This window comes from Sorex fumeus, unplaced genomic scaffold (assembly GCF_029834395.1).
Source record: "Sorex fumeus unplaced genomic scaffold, SorFum_2.1 ptg000051l, whole genome shotgun sequence".
Lineage (NCBI taxonomy): Eukaryota > Metazoa > Chordata > Mammalia > Eulipotyphla > Soricidae > Sorex > Sorex fumeus.
The window spans coordinates 22,424,118-22,451,621 of NW_026606108.1; the positions used below are offsets into that span (position 1 = coordinate 22,424,118).

The 27,504-nt window shown below is 43.4% G+C and overlaps 1 protein-coding gene across 3 annotated transcripts in view; it reads left to right on the forward strand.

The window, feature by feature from the left end:
- Window positions 1-27,504, forward strand: part of SNCAIP (synuclein alpha interacting protein) — a 172,968-nt gene that overhangs the window by 90,708 nt on the left and 54,756 nt on the right. For all 3 annotated transcript variants that reach the window (XM_056124695.1, XM_056124694.1, XM_056124696.1), the window contains exon 3: window positions 16,519-16,591. In XM_056124695.1, the coding sequence (XP_055980670.1) occupies window positions 16,519-16,591 (73 nt within the window). The remainder of the gene's footprint in view (window positions 1-16,518; window positions 16,592-27,504) is intronic.

Consider the following 27,504-nt stretch of genomic DNA (forward strand, 5'->3'; position numbering starts at 1 on the left):
GTAGTGAGAGGTGTTTCAGGAAGCGAAATCGGTTAGGAACAGGAGTTCCTGATGTAGTTTTCTAACCTTTAATAATAACATTTCAGAAAACAGGTTTTGAAGGCAGAAGCCTGGGCTCCTGCCTGGTTCAGATCTTTGCTGACTGCAGCACATTCCTTTGACCTCTCTGGGATATTTATGCAACTTTTAAGTTTGGTTTGACACTGGAGGGAAATAATAATCTAAGTGAAGAAGAAACTTAGCTGGGCATCCAGTAAGTTGCTCTTTAAATAGTAGTGCTTTTTTATTATTTCAATGAATAATACAATAATATTTATATAACCATTGATGAAAAGAAACCTCCAGGGAAAAGACCAGGCATTGGGTCAAGACTTAAAAAAAATCACAATAGAGCATTTGTATTTAAAGAAGAGTCCTCTGGCAGTAGCCCATAATTTTGATGCATTAGGAGGAGTCTCCTTTTGAAAGTTAGTAAAATATGTTAAGCAATAACCAAGGCTGTTCAGCAAATTAGAATACAGGGTTAGACTATAGTGGTGTCTCTGTCCAGGCTTCTCAGCACATAAAAGTGGTCATCTGTGAGTTTGTTGTCACAATGCATCCTAGCCCACCTCCCTTTAACTCTATTTCTGGGGTTTGGGTCTTTAATATACATTTAAACTCAAGCCAGAAGGGAAAAATTGAAATTGTGGGCTGGGTTGATGTTTTTTGCATTTGTGTGAGTTCTGTGTTTGATCCCCAGCACCATTCCCACACCTCTGGCAGTGACTTCTGAATACCACACCGGAAATACTCTTTGTGTCATAAGGCATAACCCAGTGACCAGAAATAGAAATAGAAAGTTGAATGAAATAGATTTGTTGAAACATTAATAATGGCTATTATTGTAGATCACTTACAATGGGATAGACATAATCTTACTTAATTTTCAAAGCAATACAATGAAGAAAGTGTGTGTTTACTATCTTTGTTTCACAGATGAGGGAAGTGTAGCATGGGGCCATAACTTAAATTTTCCAGCCACTCAGCTAGATGGGAGCCAGCTCTCTCTCCCAAATAGCCCCTTTCTGCTCTAACACTTAACCACGTCTCTAGGATATAGAGTAGTGTAGAGCAGAAGTCATCAAAATTGGGTTCACAGCCCACTTCGCATGTGCATTCTCCAATAATTCGACATAGTGTGTGTATGTGTGTGTGTGTTGCATTCTGCCAGTGGTACTCTTGACCAGCTTCTTGAGTATCTCTCCAGTTCCTTAATGTCTTAAATGGAAGGTATTACTAGCATCTAAGTGGGTTGCCACCAACAAATGTTACTAAGCATCCTAAAAAGTACAGCAAAATTCCCTGCTTAGTAAAGAATCATTTGTTTCCAAAATAGATGGACAATCCCTTCAATATTTAAGAGGTATAATCTATGCTGGAGCTTTCCCCAGGAAGTCATGAAGTAAAAATACCATTCTGAATAGTCAAAGCAGTGAACATAGATCAAACTGAACTGTTCCTAAATTATCTTCTGTGTTACGGAGGTTTCCAGTCAGAAATTCTTTAGTTTCAAGATTAATAGAAACCTGTAAAGCTCATCTTTTGGATTACCAGTCTGGTTAAGTGGTAGAGGAGAAAGTACACATCACATTAGAAAAAGGGTTTAAAAAAAAAACCAAACAAACAGGTGTTTTAAACTCTTGGTTCTCCCCAGCTGACTCCCCAGTTTGACTCACTCTGTCAAACTTGAGGTTTCATGATTCCTTCTCCTGGTCATGAGCCTGAATCTTGTTTTAATTAAAACATAAGCAGTATGTTGGTACCATAAAACCACTCCAACTGTTTTTGCCGTTGCCTAATGAGACAAAACACAGAAGGCAATCACAGTGCTTTGAAGTTTCCCAGACTTGAATGCTCATCCTTTGCACAATGATGAGTTGAAACTGTATTCTTGTAACTCTGCCACAGGAATGGCAGGACGAGGTGCAGCCACTGCAGAGCATGAGGGAGAAATGATGACACAGCACAGAGGTTCTTGCCAGCCTCTCTGTTGCAGCAAATGGCTTTCTCTCACCATTCCTACTGCAGCCAGATTTCTCTTGGAATAAAGAGAATTGTGCACTGGAACACTGTTTTGCCTTAGGGTCTTTAGTAGCCAAGCTTTCATTTTATTGATAGACTAATTTTCTGTGCTGAAAAATAGAATTCTGGGTCCTGGGGTTGTAACTCAGTAGTAAATCACCTATCTTGCATGTGTGAGGCCCTGAGTTTTATCCCTGGCACCACTAAGAAAAATAAAGTGCCAAAAAATGCATTTATTTCCCTTTCCACCTTCATCCTCCTCTGGTAACAGCTGCTGTAGGGACCAGGAGATTTTATAGTAGTTAAGGTACATGTCTAGCATGTGCTTGACCCATGTTATATCCCCAGAACCACTTGTTCTCAAAAGCATCACCAGATGCTGGCTGGAAGAGTCAAGTACTGCCAGGGCAACCCAGGTACCCCTGGTACCACAGGGCCCAGGCATCACTGCTTAACATTGAACAACCAATATTGTTGGCAGAGAAGCACCAATGGAACCCCTGAGTTTCCTGTGTACCACCTTTTCTCCTCTCCCCTCAAAACAAGAAAACTAGCACTCTACTCAGGGTGGACTAAAATAAAGCTGTGCACCTATTGGAGAACTTTATTGGTCGTCTTGAGATTTTGGACTGTGCTGTGTACTTTCCCAAGCTCTTTAACTTGATGATTATGGTTAAGCCTCACATTAGCTCAGCCAAGAAAGCCCTCTCTTCATTCTCTTCTTGGAAGATGTAAAGGTTGAGGTTTGGAGGGGTCCAACAACTCGGCCGGGTCAGATAGTTAAGAGGTGGGGGAAGAGTGTAAGCACAGAACTGTCTGACCACATTTGCAGCAATTGAATTGAGTGCAAGGACCTCTAATTCAGAGGCTGGTACAGCAGATAGGGCACTTTCCTTTTATGCAACTTACCTGGATTCAATCTTTGAAACCCTATATGGTACCCTAAGCCCCACCAGGAGTGATCCGTGAGCACAGAATCATGAATAAATCCTGAGCACAACTAACTGTGGCCCTAAGCAAAACAGAATCTCTGGTGCATACCTCATCCTTCTTCCTAATTGACACTACCAAGATTGCAAATAGCTTTTTAGAGGAAAAGGGAGTTTGGTATTCACCATAAATAAAATAAAACAAATTAAATAGGATGTAGACAAATGTCTTAATTTTACTTTATCTCATATTTCTCATCTATAAAATTTTAATAATTACATCCACCTAATCCTGGATTTTGTGGATAAAATATGTAAATTCTTCAAATACACATGTGCATGCAAATAAATTCAGAATTTGAACTATCACCCTGGCCTACATCCACATATTTATATATTACAAACCCATGTGTGTATAAATGCTTGTACACAGTCACATATCCATTTACGTAAATAAAAAAAAAGCATATGTGCACATACACAAGTAGAGGTGCACTATATTATATTCCTTGGGTTAGGAATTTTATCTTTCTGTCATTATGACTGACATTTTGATGAAAGCTGACATCTTTTAATGATTGCAAAACATGTTCTTGATGAGAGTTAGATGAGATGGAGATAAGTGTCCTGCCACTTCCCTGTGTCCCCCACTTTCCTGTGACCTCTGACCAAAGTCCATACACCTAGAATAATAACACAGACTTATGTTGATTCATTTTCCTGGGGGGCTCAAACCACCATCTCATGGAAATGCAATATAGCAAGTAGGTTCATTGTGAGTTTGCATTTTTCCCATCCCACACATGGAGTATCACTTTTCTAAAAACACCTACCCCCTCGGTTTGGTGGGCACCACTCTGGCAAACCTCCATCTGCTGCTGTTGCTTCCCTGTTTCATTACGTTTTGACCAAGAAGCTCTCCCCAGCAAACGGGGCTTTGGAGAAAGGGCATGGCGAATGTGTCCCATGTTCTCGGGAAATGAATAAAGCAGACTCAATGAAGAGAAGTGGGCGGATAAAGAACACAGCTTTGCCCTGTCTTATTGGAAAAATAAGGGAAAGATAATTGAGGTACAAGGATACTGATTTACTCCTCTAGCATGGAGTCAACCAAAGTAGGATTCTTTTTCTACTCTCTTCCGTGCTTCTGAGAAAGTGACCATGACCTTCTTATGACTTCTGGCTACACAATCTCTCTCCACTGGTCTGACCTTTGGACCCTTTCCTTCCCAGGCTTGCCCTGGTCCTCTGTTATGTTTGCTGGTCCTCATTATGCCTTTGTGTCAGACCAAGGATACATCAGTTACTCAAAACCCTCACATCTTTTTTCATATCATGTCTGATGTCTTAAAATCTATAAAGAAAGGAATTAGAAACAACATAGTCCAGACAAGAAGAGCTCTTTTTCCATGTCCCACAGTTAGAAATCAGGATTAGAACCTGGGTCCCCAGATTATTTGTCTATTTTTGGCTCTTCCTTTACTTTGTAAACTACTTTGTCAGATACAGCATGTATTAGATTATCTTAGTTGTTTACAAAGATTACCTCTTATGTATAATTATGTTTATGACAGTCTATTAAACCAATATTAAACACTTGCAATATGCCAGCCATGGTTCTAGGCTTGGGGCAGATGACACAGACTTCATCTCTGCTTTCTCCAAATTCACAGCACTCTATAGCAGTAATCATGTTATGCAAGGTCAGGTTCATGACAGGTTACACTGAATTACATTGTAAAATGACATTCTTGAGAGTCAATCTTGCTATCAGTGGTTGCTTATTGGCTCACAGTTGAAACAAGACCACCCCTCCCCAACCCGCCCCCTCTCTTCCCATCTCCCCCCACCACCATTCCTGTTCAGCCAGGTATTTCTCTTATCTTTGTCTCAGGTTACCATGGAAGGTTTTCACTCACTACTACCATCTCAACAGCTTTACCAGTGCAGACCATGTCTCTTTGTGACTGCACATATTCACCTTACAACAAAGTAGTTCCTGGTAATAGCACAGAGGGTAGGGCGTTTGCCTTGCATGCAGCCGACCCGGGTTCGATTCCCCTGTTCCTCTAGGAGAGCCCAGCAAGCTACCGAGAGTATCCCCCCAGCACGGCAGAGCCTTGCAAGCTCCCTGTGGTGTATTCTATATGCCAAAAACAATAACAACAAGTCTCACAATGGAGACATTACTGGTGCCCGCTTGAGCAAATCGGTGAACAACGGGAGGACAGTGCTACAATGCTATTTTCTTTTTATTGGAAGTGTTTTGTAACATTATAAAAAAAATCTACATGCGAAGGCCAGAGAGATGGACAAAGGTTAAGGTGCTTATCTTTCACATGACCAACCCTGTTCCATCCTGTAGCACTGCATATGGTTGTCCAAGTAGCACTAGGAGTGACTTCTAAACACAGAGCCAAGAGTAACCTCTCAGCACCCTGAGTATGGCTCCCAAACAAAACAGAATTCACAGTGATTGTACTATATTATGATCACTATGAAAAGTCCAAATCTATCCTTCCCCAAATATACAGTGGCCCCTTGGGCCCTATTCACCCATCCATCCTCTCCCCTGATCATATAGTCAAGAGTAAAGGTGCTTTCTCAATACTAACCACAAACCTTATCTTAACATAAAAGAATTTGCTTAATATTAGTTTCTAAGAAAACCTTTGGATGATTGAAACAAAGGCCTAAATTTGTTCAAGAGAAAATATTGAAGAAAATAAGATTACTTGTAGTCATTTTCTTTTTTCCAGTGGCTACTCTCAGAAATTGAACTGAAGGCCTTGTGCATATCAGGCAAGTGCTCTCCCAAATGAGCTATCTATTTGGTGCTGTGTAATAATTTTCTTTAATGTGGCTTGAATTAAATAATGGGGAGAAATGTGTTTGAAGCAGATTAAGGTGACTTCCTAACAGTTTAGGTCACCAATATCTGTCCCGTGTGGAGGTTCTGGTTAACAATGGACTGGTATGGTCCCAGGTGGAATGAGAAAAATGTTACAAGGAGGGGCCTATACAGCTCTTCCCACGGGAGAAAGGATGCTTCTACAAATTAAACATTTGAAAAAAGACACAGAATGCAAACTAAAGATGTCAAAAAGAAGGAAAAATATTGAAAAGATTTTAAAGGAGCCAACAGTAGAAAATAGATTTTTACAAACAGGAGGGGTGAAAAGTACCAAGAGGATTTGGAAATTCTGGTTCAGTGACCATGAATAAAATGAGTGCCAGGGGGAGAAGGGTCAGAAGCCACAGAGTGGTGGCAGAGAAAGGAGAGCAAAGACCAGACAGGCCATTTTCTCCCAGCAGATAGTTGTGAGCATCACACTGCTGGCTTCAGTAGTAAGCTGGAATGCCAGGGTGTTTTGTGTTGTGGAGAGTTTGTTCACATGGATGGGTTCTTGGAGAGAATTGGCATGGGGGGAAGAGAGGGGGTGAGATCTGGGAAGAGTTTGAAGGAAATGGGTAAGAAGCATGGCTATAGCTAAAGAGAGGGTGGCAGTGAAGTGGGGGCTGTTGGTGCCTCCTCCTCGGAGAAGGGGAGCAGTACTCAGTCTGTTGAGGAGCAAGTGGAATCAGGGCACCGCTTCCCAGAATGGAAAAGGTGCTTTTGGAATAGGGCTACCAAAATTAAGAGCCTACGTGGGGTGTTCCCGAAACTTTCACTTCAGCTCTGTGCCTGTGCTTTGCTGACCAGCTTTTCTTGTTCATCTTGTTGTCCTTTTGCATGCGTCTGCTGAGATGCCTGCCTGGATTTTGGAACGCTGTGTGAGAAATCCTGGATTTCTAGGATAGCTGTTTGGATGGCCAGCTTAATTGTTTCTTTTGGAAACTCCACGGGACCATAGTTGTTTCAAAGTCTCTAGCTTGAAAAGGTGCTTGGGATTTTCTTTCATTTTCCGTGGCTCATTACCATTTGAGTAATGTCTGCTTGGTCTCCCAACTGGCTCCAGTTTTTGGGAGTGAGGGCCAAAATGTTTCAGTCCTGAGTGATATCTAGGGTGGCCCAAGAGCCCCGTAGCCCGCTTTGGAAATAACACGCTGTCCTTCTGAAGCCCATGTATGTTCAAATTATTTTGCATGGCAGGGTGACAAATTGGTGTAGGGTGAGATGTGTAGGATTGTCTTGCATCATATCAACTTTGTGTGGTTTGCAAAACTAAGATTGAGGGTCAGCTCTTGGTCATAGACTTCTTTGGATGAGGAAAGACTAGCAAAAAGCCAAATAACGTGCTGGGATAGACTGAGTATCTATTCCACCCTTTCCCAGTCCCAGCTTTCTACCCCTCCTCTTCCTGCCTTACTCTCTCTCACATCTTGATCTAGTAAAATCATAAGAGGAAAGAAGATTCAAAGGACAGACTCTGGCACACACATGGAAAGCAGGACTGGGAAACGAGGAAAACATTTAACATCATTTTGCTGATTGGTTTCCCCTAGTTTATCTCCAGTGGTTATCAGTCTATTAGAGATAAGGAAACAAAACCCCAGAGCAAGATGACATATTTGTACAGAATCAGAGAGTTAATAAAATGTCAGAACTGGAACTTGAATCCAGATCTTCTGGCATCCCATCCACTGTTATTTATATGCAAGGATGAAGCATCAGCCAGCACTTACTTATTAATATAATAGAAGTGTTCTTTTTCTTTTAAACATACCATACTTGCATTGCTAGTCTTGTAATTATGGGTTTTTCTAAGATTAGTGTTAAACAAACACTAACAACTATCATTATCACTATTATTATTGCACTCAAATCATGAGCTACATAGGGGAATTGTTTCTGTTTTTCACTTATCTAGTGTCTTAGGTAAGTAAAATATTACCAAGCCTTTCTGAACAGAGAAAGAAATTATGTGAGCATATTGATGGAGTGTAAGAACTGTAAGAACTGGCAGAGGAACCCAGATGTGTGGGACCCGGGGCTGAGATCTCCAAGCCTGCACGGTTTGGGACTGGACCTGTCAGTAGCTAGACAGTTACACCCTCCAACTGCCGTGTAACCCCAACAACGGCCAATCCAGAGATTATCACAACAAGCTCCCGGGAGAGCACAAGGCAGAGTCTCCTACCCTGTGCCTGACTATCCTCGCCAGGGACCAACAGCTGAAGACCTCCAGGCCCCAGCCAAGGCCATACTGGGGCCACTCTCCACACACTTGGATAAGCCTCAGGCATAACAGAACTGGCAGAGGAACCCAGGTGTGTGGGACCCGGGGCTGAGATCTCCAAGCCTGCACGGTTTGGGACTGGACCTGTCAGTAGCTAGACAGTTACACCCTCCAACTGCCGTGTAGCCCCAACAACGGCCAGGATCCATTGATTATCACAACAAGCTCCCAGGAGCATGCGGCCGCATTCGCGGCTGCGCGACTATTTATTTACTTTTCTCTTAAGTTTTCAGGGTACCTTTAAATATCCCACCCGCACGGCAGAGCCTGGCAAGCTATCCGTGGTCTATGCCAAATAGACCAAATTGATATGCCAAATCCAGTAATAAATGAATCTCATTCCCCTAACCCTGAATACGGCAGAGTCAAGAAGGATATGGAAGGAGAGGCTGATAAAATACCAAGGCAGAAATAGGCTGCCAAAACGAAGAAAAACAAAAATGATTGTCTGTACTTTTAATGCTCATACGCTGGCATCTGCTGCATCCATTGAAGACCTTATGGTACAAGCGCGAAAGATCAAGTACGACATCATTGGTCTGACCGAAACGAGAAGACATCAATCACATCATGCCGTTTTCGACACTGGAGAAGAACTGTTCCTTGGAACATGTGATAGAAGAGGCGTCGGTGGTGTCGGTATCCTTGTCAACACAAACTTAGCCACAAGCATTGATTCATTCGAATGCCTAACAACCTGAATCAGACGATTACACTTGAATAGATGTGGCTCACTACTGGCAGTTTCTATCTTTGTTGTCTATGCACCAACATGCAGTTATGGTGAAAGAGAAACTGAGAAGTTCTACATGGAGCTGGAGAAGTTCTATAAAGAAGATCACACCTTCTACAAGATCATTGTCGGTGATTTTAATGCCAAGATAGGACCAAGAAGATCAGCCGGTGAACTCCACATCGGGACCCATGGCCTAGAATGGAACGAACAGGGTGACAGACTGTCTGAGTTCATCATGTCAACCAAAACCTTCCATGGTAACTCACAGTTCCAAAAGGCTGAATCTAAACGTTGGACATGGGAGTCTCCCGATGGATGGTTCCACAATGAAATAGATCACATCATATTCAATCGGCGGTTTTGCCTAACCAATGTTGCTGTTGTCCCAAAATTCCAAACGGGATCAGACCACCGTCTTCTTCGTGCAAAATTCTACCTCACAGAACGAGGAGAAAAGAGTGCAAGGTTTAACAAGAGGACTTCCAGAACGACCACCAACTGGGAGCTCTTTGGCTCTGTTGCAGCAACATGGGAAGATGCCGTCATTGACAACATTGATGAGGAATACGATAGAACGATTCAGCACCTCCATGATTGTGTGAGGAATGCCAAGAGAGAGATAACCACAAAAAACCATCTTTCTTCGAACACTCTTGAACTTATTCGCCAACGTGGCTTGGCACATGCCTCAGGCAACCACAAGCAAACATCTGAACTGGCAAAACAGTGCAGAGAAGCCATCAAGGATGACCTCAAAAACAGGAGAGCAGCAGTACTGGTAGATGCGGCAGAAGCTGGGAAAAGCATTCATAATGCCCGCCTGTCCTTCACCAACTACAAAACCAAGATGACTGCCCTCTGACATCATGATGGATCTATCACATCTTCCGGAAGGGCAATGGAGAAGATTATTCATGACTTCTACTCAGATCTCTTTAATAGCCACGTCCACTTGCCACATACCACATACCACATACCACATGATGGATATGTTGTTCCCAATGTTCTCCCTTCCGAAATCCAACATGTCATCTCGTCGGTAAAGAAACAAAGAGCACCTGGCCCAGACAAGATCAGACCTGAACACCTGAAGAACTTACCATCAGTACTCATCAATACATTGGCTCGGCTCTTCACACGCTACCTGTCTGAATGCAAGGTTCCATCCCAATGGAAAACCAGCAGGACTGTACTACTATACAAGAAGGGAAACATCCACGACATTGGCAACTATCGCCCAATCTCCCTATTGTCTGTCATCTACAAACTGTTCACTCGAGTCATCCTGAATAGGATTAGCAGAACACTAGATGAAGGACAACCATGTGAACAAGCAGGATTCCGAAAAGGATTCAGTACCATCGATCATATCCACACGATTACTAAGCTCATTGAGGTTTCTCGGGAGTTCAAGATGCTGCTCTGTCTAACGTTCATTGATTTAAAGAAGGCCTTTGATTCTGTTGAGATGGAAGCTGTCATGGAAGCCTTAGCCAATCAGGGCGTACAAACTCAATACATCAGGATCCTTCGTGAGCTCTATTGCAGATTCACTACCAAGATCTAACCATTCTACAAAGAAGTAATCATCCATATCAAGAGAGGGGTTCGGCAGGGTGATACCATTTCACCAAAACTCTTCAGTGCCACCCTCGAGAACATCATGCGACGACTGGAATGGGAAAGCATGGGAGTGAAGATAGATGGTCGGCAACTACACCACCTCCGCTTTGCTGATGACATCGTTCTAATAACACCAAACATCAGCCAAGCGGCACAAATGCTGAACAACTTTGACCGTGAATGTGGAAAGGTTGGACTACAGCTGAATCTTACGAAGACAATGTTTATGAGAAACAGCCTTGTTCCTGATGCTCCATTCACTCTCAACGGAACCACCATATCCGTGCAACAGTTATATATACCTAGGTCGAGAAATCAACATGATGAATCACCTGGCACCTGAGTTGTGCAGGAGGAAGAGAGCGGCTTGGAATGCCTACAAGAGCGTTGAAGAAATAACTAAAAGGACAAAGAACCTCCAGCTAAGAGCACATCTCTTTGATTCCACTGTTCTTCCTGCATTAACATATGCCTCAGAGACCTGGACCCTACGAAAACAGGATGAGAACACTATTCAGGTCTCTCAAAGAGGAATCGAAAGAGCTATGCTTGGAATATCACGATTCACTCAAATGAGAGATAGAATCCGGAGTTCTGATCTTCGTCAATGCTCAAGAATCAGGGACGCTGTCTCATTTGCCAAGACATCAAAAATCAGATGGGCTGGACATATAATGAGGTTTACAGACAACTGCTGGACTAGAACCATTACTGATTGGATTCCACGGGACATCAAAAGCTCACGTGGACGCCCACCTACAACATGGTCAGACTTCTTCATCAAGACCCTGAATGATCGGTTTGAGGCTCTGCGTGTTCCTAGAACGAACAGATACCATTGGGCTATGCTAGCACGCAACCAGGATGAATGGAGACGTTACTGGCACCCGCTCGAGTAAATTGATGAATAACGGGGATTAAGTGATTAAGTGATTGATTGAGTGTCATTGAGTTGATTCTCTCATGGATATAGAATATAGAACAGTGGTTCTTGGCCCGAAGCAAACATCATGATCACTGGATGACTTGCAGATACACAGATGGCTGGACTTTGCCATCACAGTCTCTGGGATGGGCCCCAAACTTGAATTCCAGACAAGTTCCTGGTTGGTGTTGCTGCTCCTGGTCCAGACCCCACCCTTGCAAAGCTGGAATGATTTCCATCTGGAAGACCCACAGTAAAGAGGGTGGAAGTGACACCCAGGCAATGCTTAAATAATGAAGAGTTTGACTTTTAAAGTACCCTATGGATGGCATTCTGGGGAGATGGAAAGATGGAATAGTGGGTCTAAATATATATATATATATATATATACATACATATACATATATATGGAAGGTATTAAAAATTGATACTATCGCAGTCCAAAGAGGGCACTGGTGAAAGATGAATCTTAATTCTTCAAAGACTTTATGCTTCATGGCAAATTATATGGTAGTCACACTATGGGCAGTGTAGATTCACTAAAAGATTTTTAAACAGAAGCTTCCAGGTTATAGTTGCATTTAATAAAGCAAATTAATTCTAGTGTAGGCATGGAGGCATGGAAGCAACTCCCGTTTGCTACCTAAGTATGAAAGAACTTCTTTGAATGTCTCTAACATTAAGCTCAGGGACTTGTTCAATGTGTATGGCTCTTAGTATTTTGATCAAACAGTTAAATAGTCACTGTGCACCATGCATATATGCAAACCAAAGATACCATATTTTCCCTGGGGTGCTTGTGGAAGCCAATACTAACATAAAGGAAAGAAAAGAGTACAAGCAAGGCAGTATTTTACCTAGGGCAGAAAAAAAGAAAGGGGTCAGCTAGGGCTGGAAGTCAGCCAGGACTGCACGGAGAAGGTAGAACATAAACTGTCCTTGCAGAACAGTGGCGTCTGCCTGTCCAGAGGAAGGCATTGCAAACAAGGAGGAGCCTAGGATGAAGGGAAAAAAGGGAACTGACATTTGAATAAAGAGGGACACACGAGACACAAAGGCAGCAATTCAACCTTTGGCAGAATTTACTCTGAAAACTTGATGGAAGAGATGCAAAAGAAACTTACATCAGAAAGGCCACTTATATAGGGGATAAAACCTGAAGATACTGAGAAAAGGAATAATTGAGATAAAATTGGAGGTAGGAAATGCAATGCTGTTCAACTTACTGCCAGCCCCTTCTCCTGTCTTGTCACTCTTTCTAGAGGGTTTATGGGGAAAAAGTTTAGATTAGACGCAAGAGGTAGAGAAAATGTACTGGATTTTGGTTCTGATAAGGCCAAATTGACCATAGTTACTACCCTGGGAGCTGGCCATTGTCCTGAGAATGAGTTGGCTTGGCGGTCTGACAGTTCCTTGTAAAAGGCCATCTGTGCCGCTGTGAACTGGGAGGAAAGCCCCAGAAGCCTCCCCTTTCAGCTTCCAGATGGAAACATGCAGACAGGCTAGGGAAACTTCCCAAGTTGTTTGCTTCTTCCCAAATTTTCAGCTAGGAAACTGTGTCTGCATGCTGGCTTTGAGAACTGTGTGCTTCCTCCACCTTTGTTCACATTACAACTTAACCTTCTTGATAATATACTCACAAACTGTATCTTTAATATAAAGAGCAGCATTTATACGAACTGAAACAAATTCACAGACTGTTTTTACCTCTCCTGTCATTCAAAAGAATGGTGGGCTGGTTCAGAGTGTAGATCAAAATCATCGCTGAATTCCATTCCTCACATCCTTACAATTATCCAAACTTTACATCCTCTGACTAATATATCATCGTTTTCTCAGCTTGCTGAGCTTTTTACTTCTGTTACACGGAATAGTACATTCCTTTTTTTTCCTTCAAGGGAATTTGTTCCCCAAGAGAGAAAAAGTCTGCCTTCTCATAGTGATTTCTAGTTTTCTTGAAGGACTTTATGCTTTGAAAGACTTTAAGGATACCACGATGGAGGATGTAGCAGGTGGCTGGGGCATCAAGAGGTTGATGTTTGAACTTATTTTCCACCACCACTGGGCACTGTGTGCTGTTGAGTTTTCAGCCTCATCAGAGGAAATCTTACTGCTCACTGTGGAACTCTGGGACCATGCAACAAGAGTCAGTGTATACAATGGGGAATCAGAAACAATACCATGCTTGCCTCACTATGGTGTTGGAGGTGGTGTTAGGAGGCATGTGTCTGTAAATATGCATAGCAACACCCACACCCAGCTTAATTCAATATATAACATGCTACCCAGGGAACACCCTTATTATGTTTATCATGAGCCATATTTCAAGACATTCAGTCTTCCATTTCCCCTTTCTAAAATTTTGCCTTGGAAGAAAACCAAAAAGGAGAGAGGGTGAGACTTTGCCAAAGGGTGCTTCATGGGGCACATGGCAGCTAAACAAAGGCCCAATTTTAATTGAATTAGAGACTGTGTAATTATTTAACCTGTACCAGCTGGTCTCAAGAAGCTACCAGATTCCTTAGAGAGCATGTACTTGGCCAGAAACAGAAGGTACCTTATTAGTAACAAGAAAAATACCTTCTGTACCTGTTACCCCCTAAAGAACATGCAGGGAAGGGGAAAGTGAAGGTTGAGCTTCCTGTGGTTGGAAAGAAAGGGCCCCCTCCCTCTGAGAACAGCAGGGAGTGGATTTGCTGAAGCACCTGTGCTCAGAGGTTTGGCTAGCGTAAACAGGATGTTATTGCATCAGACAGGTAAGAGTAATTTCTCTAATTAGTCGCTTGAGATTTCATTTTTCACTTGGAAGGGCTGGAAATTTAATTTGGTTGTGACAGACAATTGGCAGGCTGACAATTGCTCCAGCTGCCCCTCCCTGGCTCTCTCTCAAGGTCCTGATGCTGTGTGGACAGTGTGAAGGCAGGGGCTCTTAGGGTTGATGCTTGGCTTTGTCAACATCACGCTAAATAAAGTGCCTCCTCATTGACAAATATGTCTGAATCATACATTCCTCACTTTTAGTGCTAGGATAATCCTAATGAGTTTCTCACGATCATTTTTCTCTTAGATTAAATGTATTTTCTCGCTTCCCCCCACCCCTGACACTTAATTTTGCCCCAGTGAAGTCATTCATGATAATAACTCATTTACAAAAGACCTTGATTTTTAAAGATACAGTACAAAATATCTTAGGACACTGTGTTTTCAGAATTAAAGTATGACTGCAGGCACTCCCTGACTTGGCCTTGGATTAAAGCAAGTACACGTCCTATTTATTTTGCTTTAAAGCACCTTCTCTTAAGAAAGATTGATTGGCATTATGTGCAGCTGCCATCAGTCATAGCTATTGATTTTACATTTGTTTGGACTCATCTGCTGTTAAGCTCCTTTGTCATCATCTGTTATCCTGAAGGCAGGCCCCGGAGTTGGTGCTGGGCCTGTGAGCATAAGCTGGATTCTTTCCATTCAGATGAATCTATTCACAAGACAGATGAGCTTTCAAATACAGAACCATGCTCTTCTCCCTTTTTATAATGTTAGCCTGGCATTTCCCCTGAGTTTACAGATGCTGCATGGTAAAATCTGTGGCAGGTGGCAACATCAGGGACAGTTCTTTGGCCCGTCCAACATCAGCGCAGCTAAGGCTCTAGGCTGGCTTGCAGGCTGTGAGGAGCTGTGTGCACCTCTCCTTGACTTTCCTTGTAGCTTATTCACTAATAGGACTTGAGTTTCAATTATTATTATGGTCTCCTTCTGGAAAGGCTCCAACTTTGAAAGTTCTTCCATCTTCTCCATGTAGCAGAATGAGAATGGTATGGGAAAGAGAATGTTTGCTGGTTACAGACACTTTGTTAAGCAAAGGAAGTGCAGGGCTGGGGAGGGGGATGTTTGGCTCAAAGAAGTGGAGTGCTTTGTATAAGGGGGAACCTCGAGTTTGATTTCTGGTTCATTCGTGAGGCTGAGCATTACTGGGAATGACTTTGGGGAACAAAGCCCCTTCTCCCCAAAAGCATAGCTGTGCAGTCTGCTTTGTTTTTTTAAAAGGCAATTAAAGCATATCGTTGTTTTATTTTATTTCTCAAAATGTTTTGATTGAGATTCTGTAATTTACAATTAATAATGGTTTTCCATGCACATAATTTCAACAGCACATACATCACCAGTGTACCCACCTCCCTCTCTCAAGGACCCTCACAGCCCCTCTCAAACCCCAAACAACCAACTTAATTATGGGGGGGCAAGTCTCCCACTTGTTGCCTTTGGACCTTTATTGCTACCTTGCTGTGTATCTTTAAGTTCCATATATGAGAGTTATTCTGTATCCATCCTTTTCCCTCAGTCAGAGGGAAAAGGATGGATACAGAATAATATCCTCTATTCAGTGTAATATCCTCTAATTCTGCCCACATTGTGCAAATTGCATGATTTTGTTATTTCTTAGAACTGCATAGTATTCCATTGTGTATATATACTACAATGTCTTGATTCATTCATCCATAGTTGGGCATTTGGATTGTTTTCATATCTTGGCTGTTGTACTAAGCATGGCGATGAATAAAGCTGTGCATATATCCTTTTGAATTTATGCTTTTGGGTTGGGATATAGATACAAAGAAGTGGTATCACTGGGTAATATGTTGTTCTGTTCTGAATATGTACCTATTCTTTGGGAAATCAATAGATCTCATATTGTTTTCCATAAAGGATGACACACTGGGTAATATGTTGTTCTGTTCTGAATATGTACCTATTCTTTGGGAAATCAATAGATCTCATATTGTTTTCCATAAAGGATGACACTGTTTTCTGGCTCAGCCTTTATGGAATGCAGTCTACTATTGAACAGGCATCTGCTTAGCAGCTTGTGGCCATTGGGGGGGAGGGTGTGTTGGTAGCATGTGGAGAACTATCACACCCATTTCAGGGAGTGGGAGAGAGACTTTGTGGATAAAATGTTGCTTCTCAAGGCTCACTGTGTTTCGGTTTTTGAGGCACTTTCAGTGACTGTCCTGCTCTTTTTTGGGATGTTGACTTCAAACTCTTCTCCAACTTTCCATTCAGTACTCAGTCACGTCGCTCAAGACCATCCCAGAACTGTGCCGAAGATGTGACTCACAAAACGAAGACCGATCAGGTAGGTCTCCCCACCTTGCCAGCCTTTCCTCTCTGCTTGGAGTTTCAGAGAGGGGTCTGGTAAGAGCTGCTCCTCTCCCAAGGGTAGTTCCCGCTTTCTGTTCTGTATTTCTTTTCTTTCTTTTTTATGGGGGGTGGGGCATTTGGGGTCAAACCCTGCTGTGCTCAGGATTTACTCCTGACTCTGAGCTCAGGGATCATTTTTGTTAGGGCTCAGAGGACCATATAAGGTACAGGGGATCAAACTCAGGTCAGAGCAAAGCAAGCAAGCACATTCCCCACTGTACTATCTTTCTCGCCTCTGGTTTGTGTTTCTTTTATAACTTCTCCATGCATACACCACCCTCCACGAAGAGAAGTTAGGTTGTCCTCCTAAGGCTGAGGGACAGAGAGGCAGACTAACGAGGACCCAGCTGTATACAAATAAAAGTAAGCAAGCATTGCGGCAGCTCCAAACCACAGTATATGCAGCAGCTATTCACTGAAACCCCCGAGAAACCATTGGTGACAAAACATAATGATGCAGGCGCCAAGGCAAAAATGTTGAATGCCTTTTCTACCCAGATGGTGAGGGACCGGCTTGGCGGATGGTGCTTTGCCAAAGTGTGAAACCCTATCAGGGATGTGACATGCTTGAATCTGCAGCCGCGAAGATTAAAGCCGAGCTTTGGAGTTTAATAGTGTAAACTAAACGGAGAATTATGGCATAGAGATGAAAACCAGCTGGTTGACCTTCCCTCTTCTCACCCCACCCCTACTCTCAGCCCCTGAAAGAACATTCAGGGTTGTTTTTCTCTTTTAAATCAAATTAAACCTTTCTGCTTTTTTCTTGGTGGTGAGCAAAAAGGGAAATGCTGTAACAAAAAAAAAAAAAAGCAGATAGTGATGAGAATGAGACCATGGCATTAAACTATGAAAAGATGTTTATTATTTTTGCAGTTAATTACTTTAAGGCATCACCATTAACCTTGCCAACCTGGCTGCCTCTGATAGTAAGTAGGACCCTGAGAACCATGGGTGATGGGGCTTAAGATAATTTTTGAATTATGTGTATCATGTTTAAAAATAAATAAGAGGGCCTTACCTACACAGCTAGTAGAATGTTATGTCTTTCTGACTGAAAGAACTTGTACAAAGCTAATTTACTTTTCTCCTGGGCCATTTTTTCTTTTGACATTCTGCTTAGAGGAAACAGGGAAAATAATTAGTCTTTCTACGTTTGTTTATCTCTGTGTTGTGTATGTGTGTGAGTGAATGTAATGCTTTAGTATTTGGGTCAGAAACATCATAGGAGATAGTTTTACATTTAAATACAAGATTTTATGTATTTATCTTCAAGGTTTTTTTTTAAAAGTTTTTATTTAAAACAAACTGATGTTTCTATCAGTCTTCACAGACGCGTTAGCCATAAGTACATTCAGGTCGTCTGTTCCGGCTGACCCTCTGCTGAGACCAGTGACACGGGGAGCGGACTCAGAGACAGGCTGCCAGCCTCAGAGCCAAAGGAATGGTTTCAAGTTCAAGTTCAGCTATTTATCGGGGATATGACCTTGACTGTTTGTAAAATAAAAAACTCATGCTGCTAAAAAACACCACCTACCAAGCAGTTGTTAAGGCCAAAATGAGGTACTAAGATCTAAAGGCAGAGATCTAAAGGTACTTTGGTTTCCTTTACTTCTTTTTTTCTTTCGTTGAACACATAGAAACTAAGAGTGCAGCAATAATCACAAACACTTCCATCATGCATAATGATCAAGGTGCTGGGGTAAGAAATTCACTTACATTAACTCAATTCTGAAATCCCTATGAGCTCAAAACTATGAGGATATTTATATTACAGATGGGCAAATTGAGGTTTAGAACAGAGAAGTTAGCCACGTTTCCCAAAGTCACACAGCAATTGATTTGCTGAGCTAGGATTCAAAGCCTAGAAAGTCTGCCTCTGAAGAATCTATTCTCTTTATATATATATAAATATAAATATATATATACTGTTTCTCAGATAGCTGAACATGTTGGTGATAGTATATTAAAGTGTCGTCCTGTTATCTTTTACAAACTTCTAGAGACTTCTAGAGACAAAACATCCGCCCATGAATTAAGAGGTGATTTTTTTTATCTATTAAACTAGGTGTTCTTGCTTACTATGTTAGATAGATTAACCAAAACTTAAAAGGAAAAAAATACCTGGGGCTGGAGAGATAGTACGATAGCTAGAGGACTTACTTTGCATTCGGATCCCTGGCACTCCATGTGGTCCCCTGAGGACCCCATCATCAGCCCCTAGGGTAGTAGTAACTACTTTCATTTTGGCCCCATCAGATAGAAAACCCAAAACATTCTTTCCACATCTTTCCCCAAATCAAAGCCTTTATCCCATGAGCCCCATAGGGTGACAAGGAGCTGGGCTTGTTGTCCCGCGGCAGGCACGAGGCATGCTGAAATTTCTGCCTGCTTCCCATGAGTTCAGACAGGAGCACAGGTGTCAAAGGTGCCCTCTGTGAGACAGCCAGCCCAGGTCCAGCCCACTCCACCCTGTGCTACAAGACAGCCGCACAGTGGGCAGAGAGGGGATATGGCCAGAGGCCCAGGCCACATCCCCTCTCACCCCATACTGCTCTCTGGGCCCTCGTGGCCACTGGGGAGTGTCCTCAGAACCCTGATTCCTTAGAAAATAGCTTCCCCCCCGCCAGATGAATGTTCTGAAGGGTTCCTCCATCACTCAACTATAGGTTGACTGAGTATCAGCCCTGCTGCAAGGAAGCACGGGAAATGTGTTGAAAGGCCTCCAGATGCGGCAGAAGGTGGGAGGCAATGAGGAACCGGAGCAGGAAGGCAGAGAATAAACTTGCTCTGCGCGGGCTGCTGTGCAGGCACAATAGAGACTTCCAAGCGTCCTTGGCTAGGTGCTCAGTGTACTCGGCACAGGGCCAGCTCTGCAGCGATGAGCTTGTTTGTCCCCAGAACAATCCTCTGTGGGCGGGCTCTTCTGTTCATTGGAAGGCCCATTTTATGCGTGAGGGAACTGAGGCTCACATAGGGTCAGTAATTTGCACCGACCTATAGATATGGCAAGTGGATCAGAACTGGGTGTGCTGGCACCATAAGCCATGGGAAGTGTCTGACGTTGGCACAACAGAGGAGAAAGCTGAGTCCAGAGAGCCCCGTGGGGTGGGGAGGAGGGTAGATGCAGGAAGTTATGGGTAAAGATTTTGCACTCTGGAAACAAGTCATTTGCACGCCTTCTGGGCTCTATCCCGGTGCTCGTATAGGAAGAGGGTAGAGCCGAGGGCAGCGTTTATGCTTCTGCACACATTTCCCAGTGAGAACGATGGATGTTAGGTCAACATGTGGTGTTCAAATCAAACATATTTAGTTTCATTGACTTGGATTTTGTTTTAATTAATTGGATATTCAAATACTTGTTTCAGTTCACGGCGCTTTTAGGGTCTTGTGATTCTTATGATTCATACATATCTGCTAAGCTCATTATGTGATTTTCTTCGGAAAAGAGGTAGATAAATATTAATACAGATTTTTCATCTGACAACCGAGAGGCACTGAGGCTAGAAAAATCCTCGATGAAACAATAAATGACCCTGGGATGTATTTGAGAATTGAATCTAAAAGAATGATGAATTTCTAAATATTCGAGACGAGCACGTGGATGACCATGAGTCAAGACAACATACTTTTAAAGCTTGGCATCTGGTAAAAGTCATTTTGGAAATAGATTCAGAAGCTTTACACATTTGCTCGACTATATACGCCATGCATGTAGATTTTGTGACAAAGCTGGAACCTTTGAAAATTCATGGTTTTCTGAGATTTTCAAGAATTTCAGCAGCCAACACCAAAAATAAAAAACTGACATGAAATTTGTCCTCTTGACATTTCTGTGACTTAGCTCACAGCTCACTGGGACATCGTGATTCTAAATATATAAACCTCCCGTTTTCAATTTTATTAAAGTTTAATGCTCAAAGCATGAAAGGGAAGCTTGGCATAGCAGTTACAACTGGAAAGCCTGCTGATTAATCCATTTCATATGAAGCAATATAAAATGGACTTCAAAGAATAGAGAAACCCATTTTCTAAGAACTCAGAAAAACGAATACTTCAGTCTGATACAGCATAGAATCAGATAACCAAAAAAAATTAAAAACTCAGAATAATGACAGTAAAAATTTAAATACAGTAGATATTGATGTAAGATTGTCAGTTAAATCAAACTATTCATTCAATAATGGGGGGAGGAGGGGGATGTATTGAACCACACCTGGCATTTCTCAGGGCTTACTCCAAACTCTTTACTGAGGGATCAATACTGGTGGGCTTTGGGGACCATCTTCGGTACAGAGATTAAACCTGAGTCATCAAGGTGCCTAGTACTATCTTTCCAAATCCTATAATTTTGTTAAAGGCAGTATATGCTATTGTTAAAGAGAATGATAAAGGAAGTAAGGGCCCCAGAGAGATAGCACAGGGGTTAAAGTTCTTGCCTTGGACACAGCTGACCCCAGTTTGATCCCCAGCACCACATATGATTCCCTGATCACCACCAGGAGTGATCCCTGAGCAGTCAGGAGTAAGTGCTGGATACTGCCAGGTGTGGTTTTCTACTCCCCACAAAAAAGAAGAGAGAGAGAGAGGGAGAGAGAGAGAGAGGGAGTGAGGGATGAGAGAGAGAGAGAGAACTATAATGAAGCAAACTATGCCACCAAAATGAGATTGCTATATTTGGGGAATATTTTCCCTTGAGCCATATTATTGGTAGTATCATCATCAAAGCATCATAATGAATGGATGTTTTTATTTGTTGCTGAGGCGTGTCGGTGAGTCTTCATTTTGAATGAAAAACCTAATTTATTCTTGAAAGTAGACCTGCCCTCCTTACCCAGTAGGGGAAATGCCTTGTCTGTGCCTTTAATTCATTAACACTTTACTTATGTTTAGAAGAGGTAAAGATATAAACCACTGGGGGAAGATTATAGATAAATGTTCTTTTTTTTTCCCCTCCAAAGATTGGTCCAGGTTGGGGACCATTCCCAGCAATACTTGGCTTTGGTGGTTCTGCGCTCAGGCCTGGTGATGCAGCGTCCCCAGGTCCAGAAGTGCTAAGATCTCCAATGGCTACACTGGAGGTTGGAGAAACATGGGGTCCCAGGGACCAAACTAAAGACTTCCGTGTGCAAGACATGTACCCCAGCCCAGGATCCCTTGTTTTTAACAGAAGAAATCTATACCACAAGTCAAATTTTTGAAGTGCATAATAGACACATATCGTCAGTGTGACTCCTATTTTGAGCAGTCCCTAGATTAAATCAGTACCTCTTCCCATCCAGTAATTTATTACACTAGTTTTTATCACTTTACATCTTTTCTCCACCTTAAATATCTGTGTTTGAGGGCCGGAGTGATAGTACAGTGGGTAGGGTGCTTCATAGCATGCTGTCAACCTGGGTTCAATCTCTGGCACCACATCTGGTCACGATCTTGACAGGAGTGATCCCTAAGCACAGAGGCAGGCTTTAAGTCCTGAGACTGGCTGGATGTGACCCAAAACTAGCACTGTAGCACTATCATCCTGTTAGTCATTGATTTGCTTGAGTCCATGCCAGTAGCATCTCCATTTGTCCCAGCCCTGATATTTTAGCATTGTAAACTTTATGCCCTCTCTCTGCGGATGTGGCAGGCTGTATGTCCTTGAACATAATGGTGATGCACTTGGCGTGGATGTTGCAAAAGTTGGTGTCCTCAAAGAACCCTACCAGGTAGGCCTTGCACGCCTCTTGCAGCACCATGATGGCCCAGCTCTGGGAGTGCAGGTCAGTCTTGAAGTCCTGCGGAATGGCAGCTTGCGGATAAGCAGCTCCGTGGACTTCTGGTAGCGGCAGATCTTGAGTAGCGCCACAGTGTCGGGCCGGTAGTGATGTGGCTTCTTCATGCCGCCTGTGGCTGGCACGCTCTTGGGGGCCCCTTTGGTGGTCAGCTGCTTTCGGGATACCTTCCCATCCGTTGACTTGAGCGCCATCTGCTTAGTATGAGCCCTCTCGTTCTTCCCAACTCAGCTGGAGACTCCTTCAGGGTTAGGTAAATGTGACCCATTTTAGCTACTGTTGTTGGCATATTTAGTACATCATGGGTAGCTTGCTGTGACCCAAAAATAAAATTAATATATATGTGTTTGAAAGATTGTCCATAATGGGATATGGGTTAGATTAGCTTATCAGGTAGAGGAAAATCTCTGGTGCAGTTTGCTGAAAGCCTCAGCCTCTTTCTCTTTGTCGGCTAGTTCAAACCCTCATCATAAAAACAAGGCTATGTGGGAGTGACTCACTCCTGTGACCTCCAATCTTAAAAAAATAAGCAAAGCAAACTCTTCTTCCCCTAGTGGCTCCCAGCTAGTGTCTCTGTACTCTAACCCACAATCTGCTGTAAAGAGCTTGGAACCCCTTTTCTCCAGCCCCCCCCCAACCTCCCTTCCCCTGCCCTCCAGACCAGTCCCCTCCCTTCCTCTCCAGACTTCTGCCCGGCCACACCCACAGTGCTCTGCTCTATTCCTCATTCTTGTCTACTCCACATTCCTCCTGAGCACTGGCTGCTCCTCTCTTGGCTCAGTGAACCCTCCTCACTCCTCGTTTATCTCCAGACACCCTGACATGCTCCAGGGCTCTTAGGCAGTTCTTCCTCCTCTTCCTGGTTCAGAGCCAAGTGTGACAGAGTCTGCATGAGGACTCTGGCTCCTTTCAGTCTCCATCACTCTGGGGATGGGTGACATTTCAGTCCTTCCAGCCGTGTGGCTTCTGTGGTCTGTGGCCTCTCACACCACACTCCAGCCTTCTCCTCACTGATTCCTACCTGAATCTGTGGCCTCAGGGAATTCTGGAGAGAAATTCTTGTATCCTTCCTGACTAAATGGTTTCTCTTCAGACACCCCTCAGTGTCAGAAGGTCCTCAGTTTACTGATACATTTGCTCATAGCTGAAGCCAGACATATCTCTCTCTTTCTCTCTCCCCACACCCCTCTCTCTCTTTCCTCTCCTCTCAACAACTCCTTCCCCCTCTTCCCTCTTATCTCCTACCCTTTCCTTCCCTCCTCCTCCCTCCCTTCCTCTCATCCCCTTCCTTCCTCTTCCCTCCTTTCCTCTACTCACCTCTCCTTTCTCCTAGTCCTTCCCCTTGCCCAGGTCCTGCATCTCCTATGCGCAAACAAATTCCTATCTGTCCATTTGTCCAATGGCAGCCAATTCCTAAGCCACCGGCCAGGCTCTCCTCTCTCTCTTCCTCTGGGTTAACACCCACCCCATCAGCAATCATAAACAAGCTTATTGAGGACAAACAACAATAGCAGCACTTAGCTCTCTCTACAAAATCAAAATTTAAAAAAATTGAATAGATAAATAAGCCAGCAGAGACCCATCTTTTCTAACAGGTAAACTGAGAATGTTTCAGAAGGAAAAGCAAAAAATCATTGCGTTTCTCTGTGAAATCCACACACCCTCCCCTTTCCAGGAATACTCTGTTTCAGATAAATTATAAACCTGACTCTTAGTTGTGGCAATAAAACCCCCAAATGAATTGGGTTCCAACTGCCTCTCCCAACTTTCTCTTCCTGTACTTTTGTCCCAGTTTACTTTATTGGGGATGTAAGAGCTCGGGCAGGGGAAGCTACCAGCTTCTCTCCTGCTGGAGTCATTGGACAGGGTACTCCTTTTACTGAGCACTTTGCAGAATGCTCTTTTCTGCTCTTGGATCCTGATAGCACCAGCATACTCTCATTTCACAGTCCTGTGTTCTTCATTGATAGTTCCATGAAGAAATAGCTTGTCTCTCCTCTGGTCCATTGTCTTCTTGTTTCCTTCAAAGAACTACACTCTTTGTAATCTTCTATAATCCTCTTCCTAGATTTCATGCTTTGTAATCTTTCATAATCTGTGTTTCTCTCCCTATATTTGCTTTCCCTTTGGATGGTCAGGGCTACAGCAATAGCACAGCAAGTAGGGTGTTTGCCTTGCACGCGACCAACCTGGGTTTAATTCCTCCATCCCTCTTAGAGCCCGGCAAGCTACCAAGAGTATCCCGCCCACACGGCAAAACCTAGCAAGTTCTCTGTGACATATTCGATATGCCAAAAACAGTAACAAGTCTCGCAATGGAGACGTTACTGGTACCCGCTTGAGCAAATCAATTAACAATGAGAAGACAGTGCTACAGTGCTTGGATGGTCGGTGAGGGCAGTTTCACTCACCTCTGTGCCCCTGGAACCCTGCACAGGAAAGGCATTGAGCAAAGGGCTGTGGAATATATGGGCCCTAGTCCTGGAGACTGTTAACACCCGCCAGTGATTTTAATACTCTTGGGCAAGTTTTATATCAATCCTGCACCTCCATCATAGGTTAGAAAGAAATCACAACCCGTTGCCAATGGAAGGAATTGGCAGCTAAAAGAACAAACTCTCAGTGATGAGATGACTCTGCATGGATCCTAATTTCACTAAAAACAAAGTACTGAAATTATCCCATTTAACTGTATGAGGAGTTTTTATTAGGGTAAGAGACATAGCTCAGTGGGTGAGCTCATATTTTTCATGTGGGAGAGGCAGATTGAGTCCCCAGCACTGCTTGATCCTCTGAGTACTGCTGAGAGTAACCTCAAAACACAGAACTGGAAGTAGTCCCCTGAGAACCATGTGACCCTTTCACACCAAATTGTTATTCAAGCTCAGTTTTACCTAACTTTGTTCCTGCACTGAAGCTTCATGGTCTGTGAATATTTAAGTCTTAGAGTAGAGCATACTTTGGGATTTAGGGTCAGTTGATTCAGAAATTAGTACAGTGAGGTCCTGTCACTCTATTTGCATCCCATCAACTCCATGTGAGCCAAATCTAGGAAATAAGAGTGACCCACTTAAGAAGCATTCTTCTTTTGAGCAGGCAGGCCATGGTGTAATGAAGGGAAGCAGGAGCTGGAAAAGCAGGTCCTGGATGGGCAGTTGGTACCTTGTGTGCTTTGAGCTTCCCCGGTTCTCCCTGGCGATACTGTGTGAGAGCCATGAGAATCCCCCAACCATTCTCCAGCATCTTGGCGAGTACCCTGGAACACATGCTTTGCGGGCACAGAATATTTTATGCTGATAGAGGATATGCGCAATTTTTGAAGTGTCCCATGGAGGAAAGTTTAGGAAATATCATTTGGAGGAATGATGAAACATTCCTTTGATGGAAGTCCTTCTTCTGTGTTGGGAATTGGACCCAAGGCTTGTGTTTGACTGTGAGAAGGACAGGCACGGACTTCAGGTTCCTCTCCCGTGCAGTGTCTGTCTCAGGCCAGCAGGTTCTTCTCCCCTGCAGGACCGGTGTCAGGCAAGCGAGTTCCCTCCTGCACCTGCCCTGCCTCCGTGTACAGCAGTCCCAGGCTGAGAATTTGGGTCCAGGCGCAGACCTGTGGGCAGCCTGAAGAAGGATACGGGTGTCTCCCCTTTCCAAGAGGAAGAGGAGGCTACTGGCCAGAGCACACTTTTCCTCCCAACTCCACCCTCACCCCGGAGACCTTCAAGCACACCTCTCAACAACACTGGACCCTGCTTCACAGGGTTTCTCATGGAAAACAGAACTCATTGCACGTTTAGCCAAAACACAGCCAGGGAGCATTTTTTTGTCCCCCCTAAAGACATACCCCATTTTCTTTCTGTAAATGACTGAAGCTATCTTTCTGATGTAGCTCCACAACTTTGTGCTTGGAAGTAGAATAAAGTGGCACTGGGGGAGCCATCAGATGCAGATGGGGCGTGGAAGGTGGGGGATCAGGGTTTTACAGCCGCCCCCCCCACCACCACCACCTCCCATCTGCTGCTGCTTCTTTCCTACCAAGGAGCCAGGCTGATGTTCTTTGTCCCAAACTGTAGCTCAACGCTGTAAAACATCGCCACCTTCAGTTAGAATTGTTAAGTGTTGGCAGAGACCTCACAGAGCTTGCCAGCACTGTCCAGAAACCCCACTGAGCAAACTCCCACTCTTCCTACCCTTCTCTGCCCTCTGAGCCTTTTCACTATTCTCCACGTGTCTCATTCCCACTGAGCTCAGAAAAGAGTGGAGGATGGATGGAAACCCCAGCAAATAGACTTGTAGTCAGTATAAGCATGATTCCATCTGAGAGGTTTTGCTAATGTCTGAGAAAAGCCAGCATACTTTTCAGATGACAGAATTCACTCGAAATCCGCGTGCTTTCTTCTGACCCACCAATTGCTATTTCACTGGGAAATGGACTTTTGAAGCTCAAAGGTTTTAAGTTGTTAAAATATTGAGTCTGATTACATGATGCAACCTGCATTTTTGTGAAGAAGTGTCTTTAAAAATAAATAATAAATAAATAAATGGGCAGATTGACCTTGAGGTAATGTTTCAGCCTTTGTTCTACAAAGGAATAGGAAGAATTAGGGTGCAGCATAGGGTGAGCCGGTTCATCCATTTTGGGCAGAATTGGAAACAGTGAGATATAAATAAGGCACTTGAAGCAGCTTGGTCACTGTTTAAAGTCAGGAAGTTTAGGACCAAATCAGGGAAATATTTTCTAATAGAATGTTAACATCTTAGTGTGGGTAAGTCTTTGGGGTTTTTTTAATGTGAAATAAAATCTCTTGTCCTCCCCTTTAGCCTGACAAGAACCTCAAGAAATGGTCTGGGGCATCAGTGAAAGGGATGAACAAGCAACCAGGGGGACATTCCAGAAATATGCATTCCTTGTACACATTTACACTTTCCCACCAGAGTGGTCCAAACCAGAATGGTCCAAAACCAGAGTTAACTCAGACATTTTGGGGGACCAAGTCATAGTCTTGTGTCCAAAGTTGGAAGAGGAATGCATTTAGAAAAGTTCTCACTCAGATTTCATGCTCTCCTTTGTGATGCCATG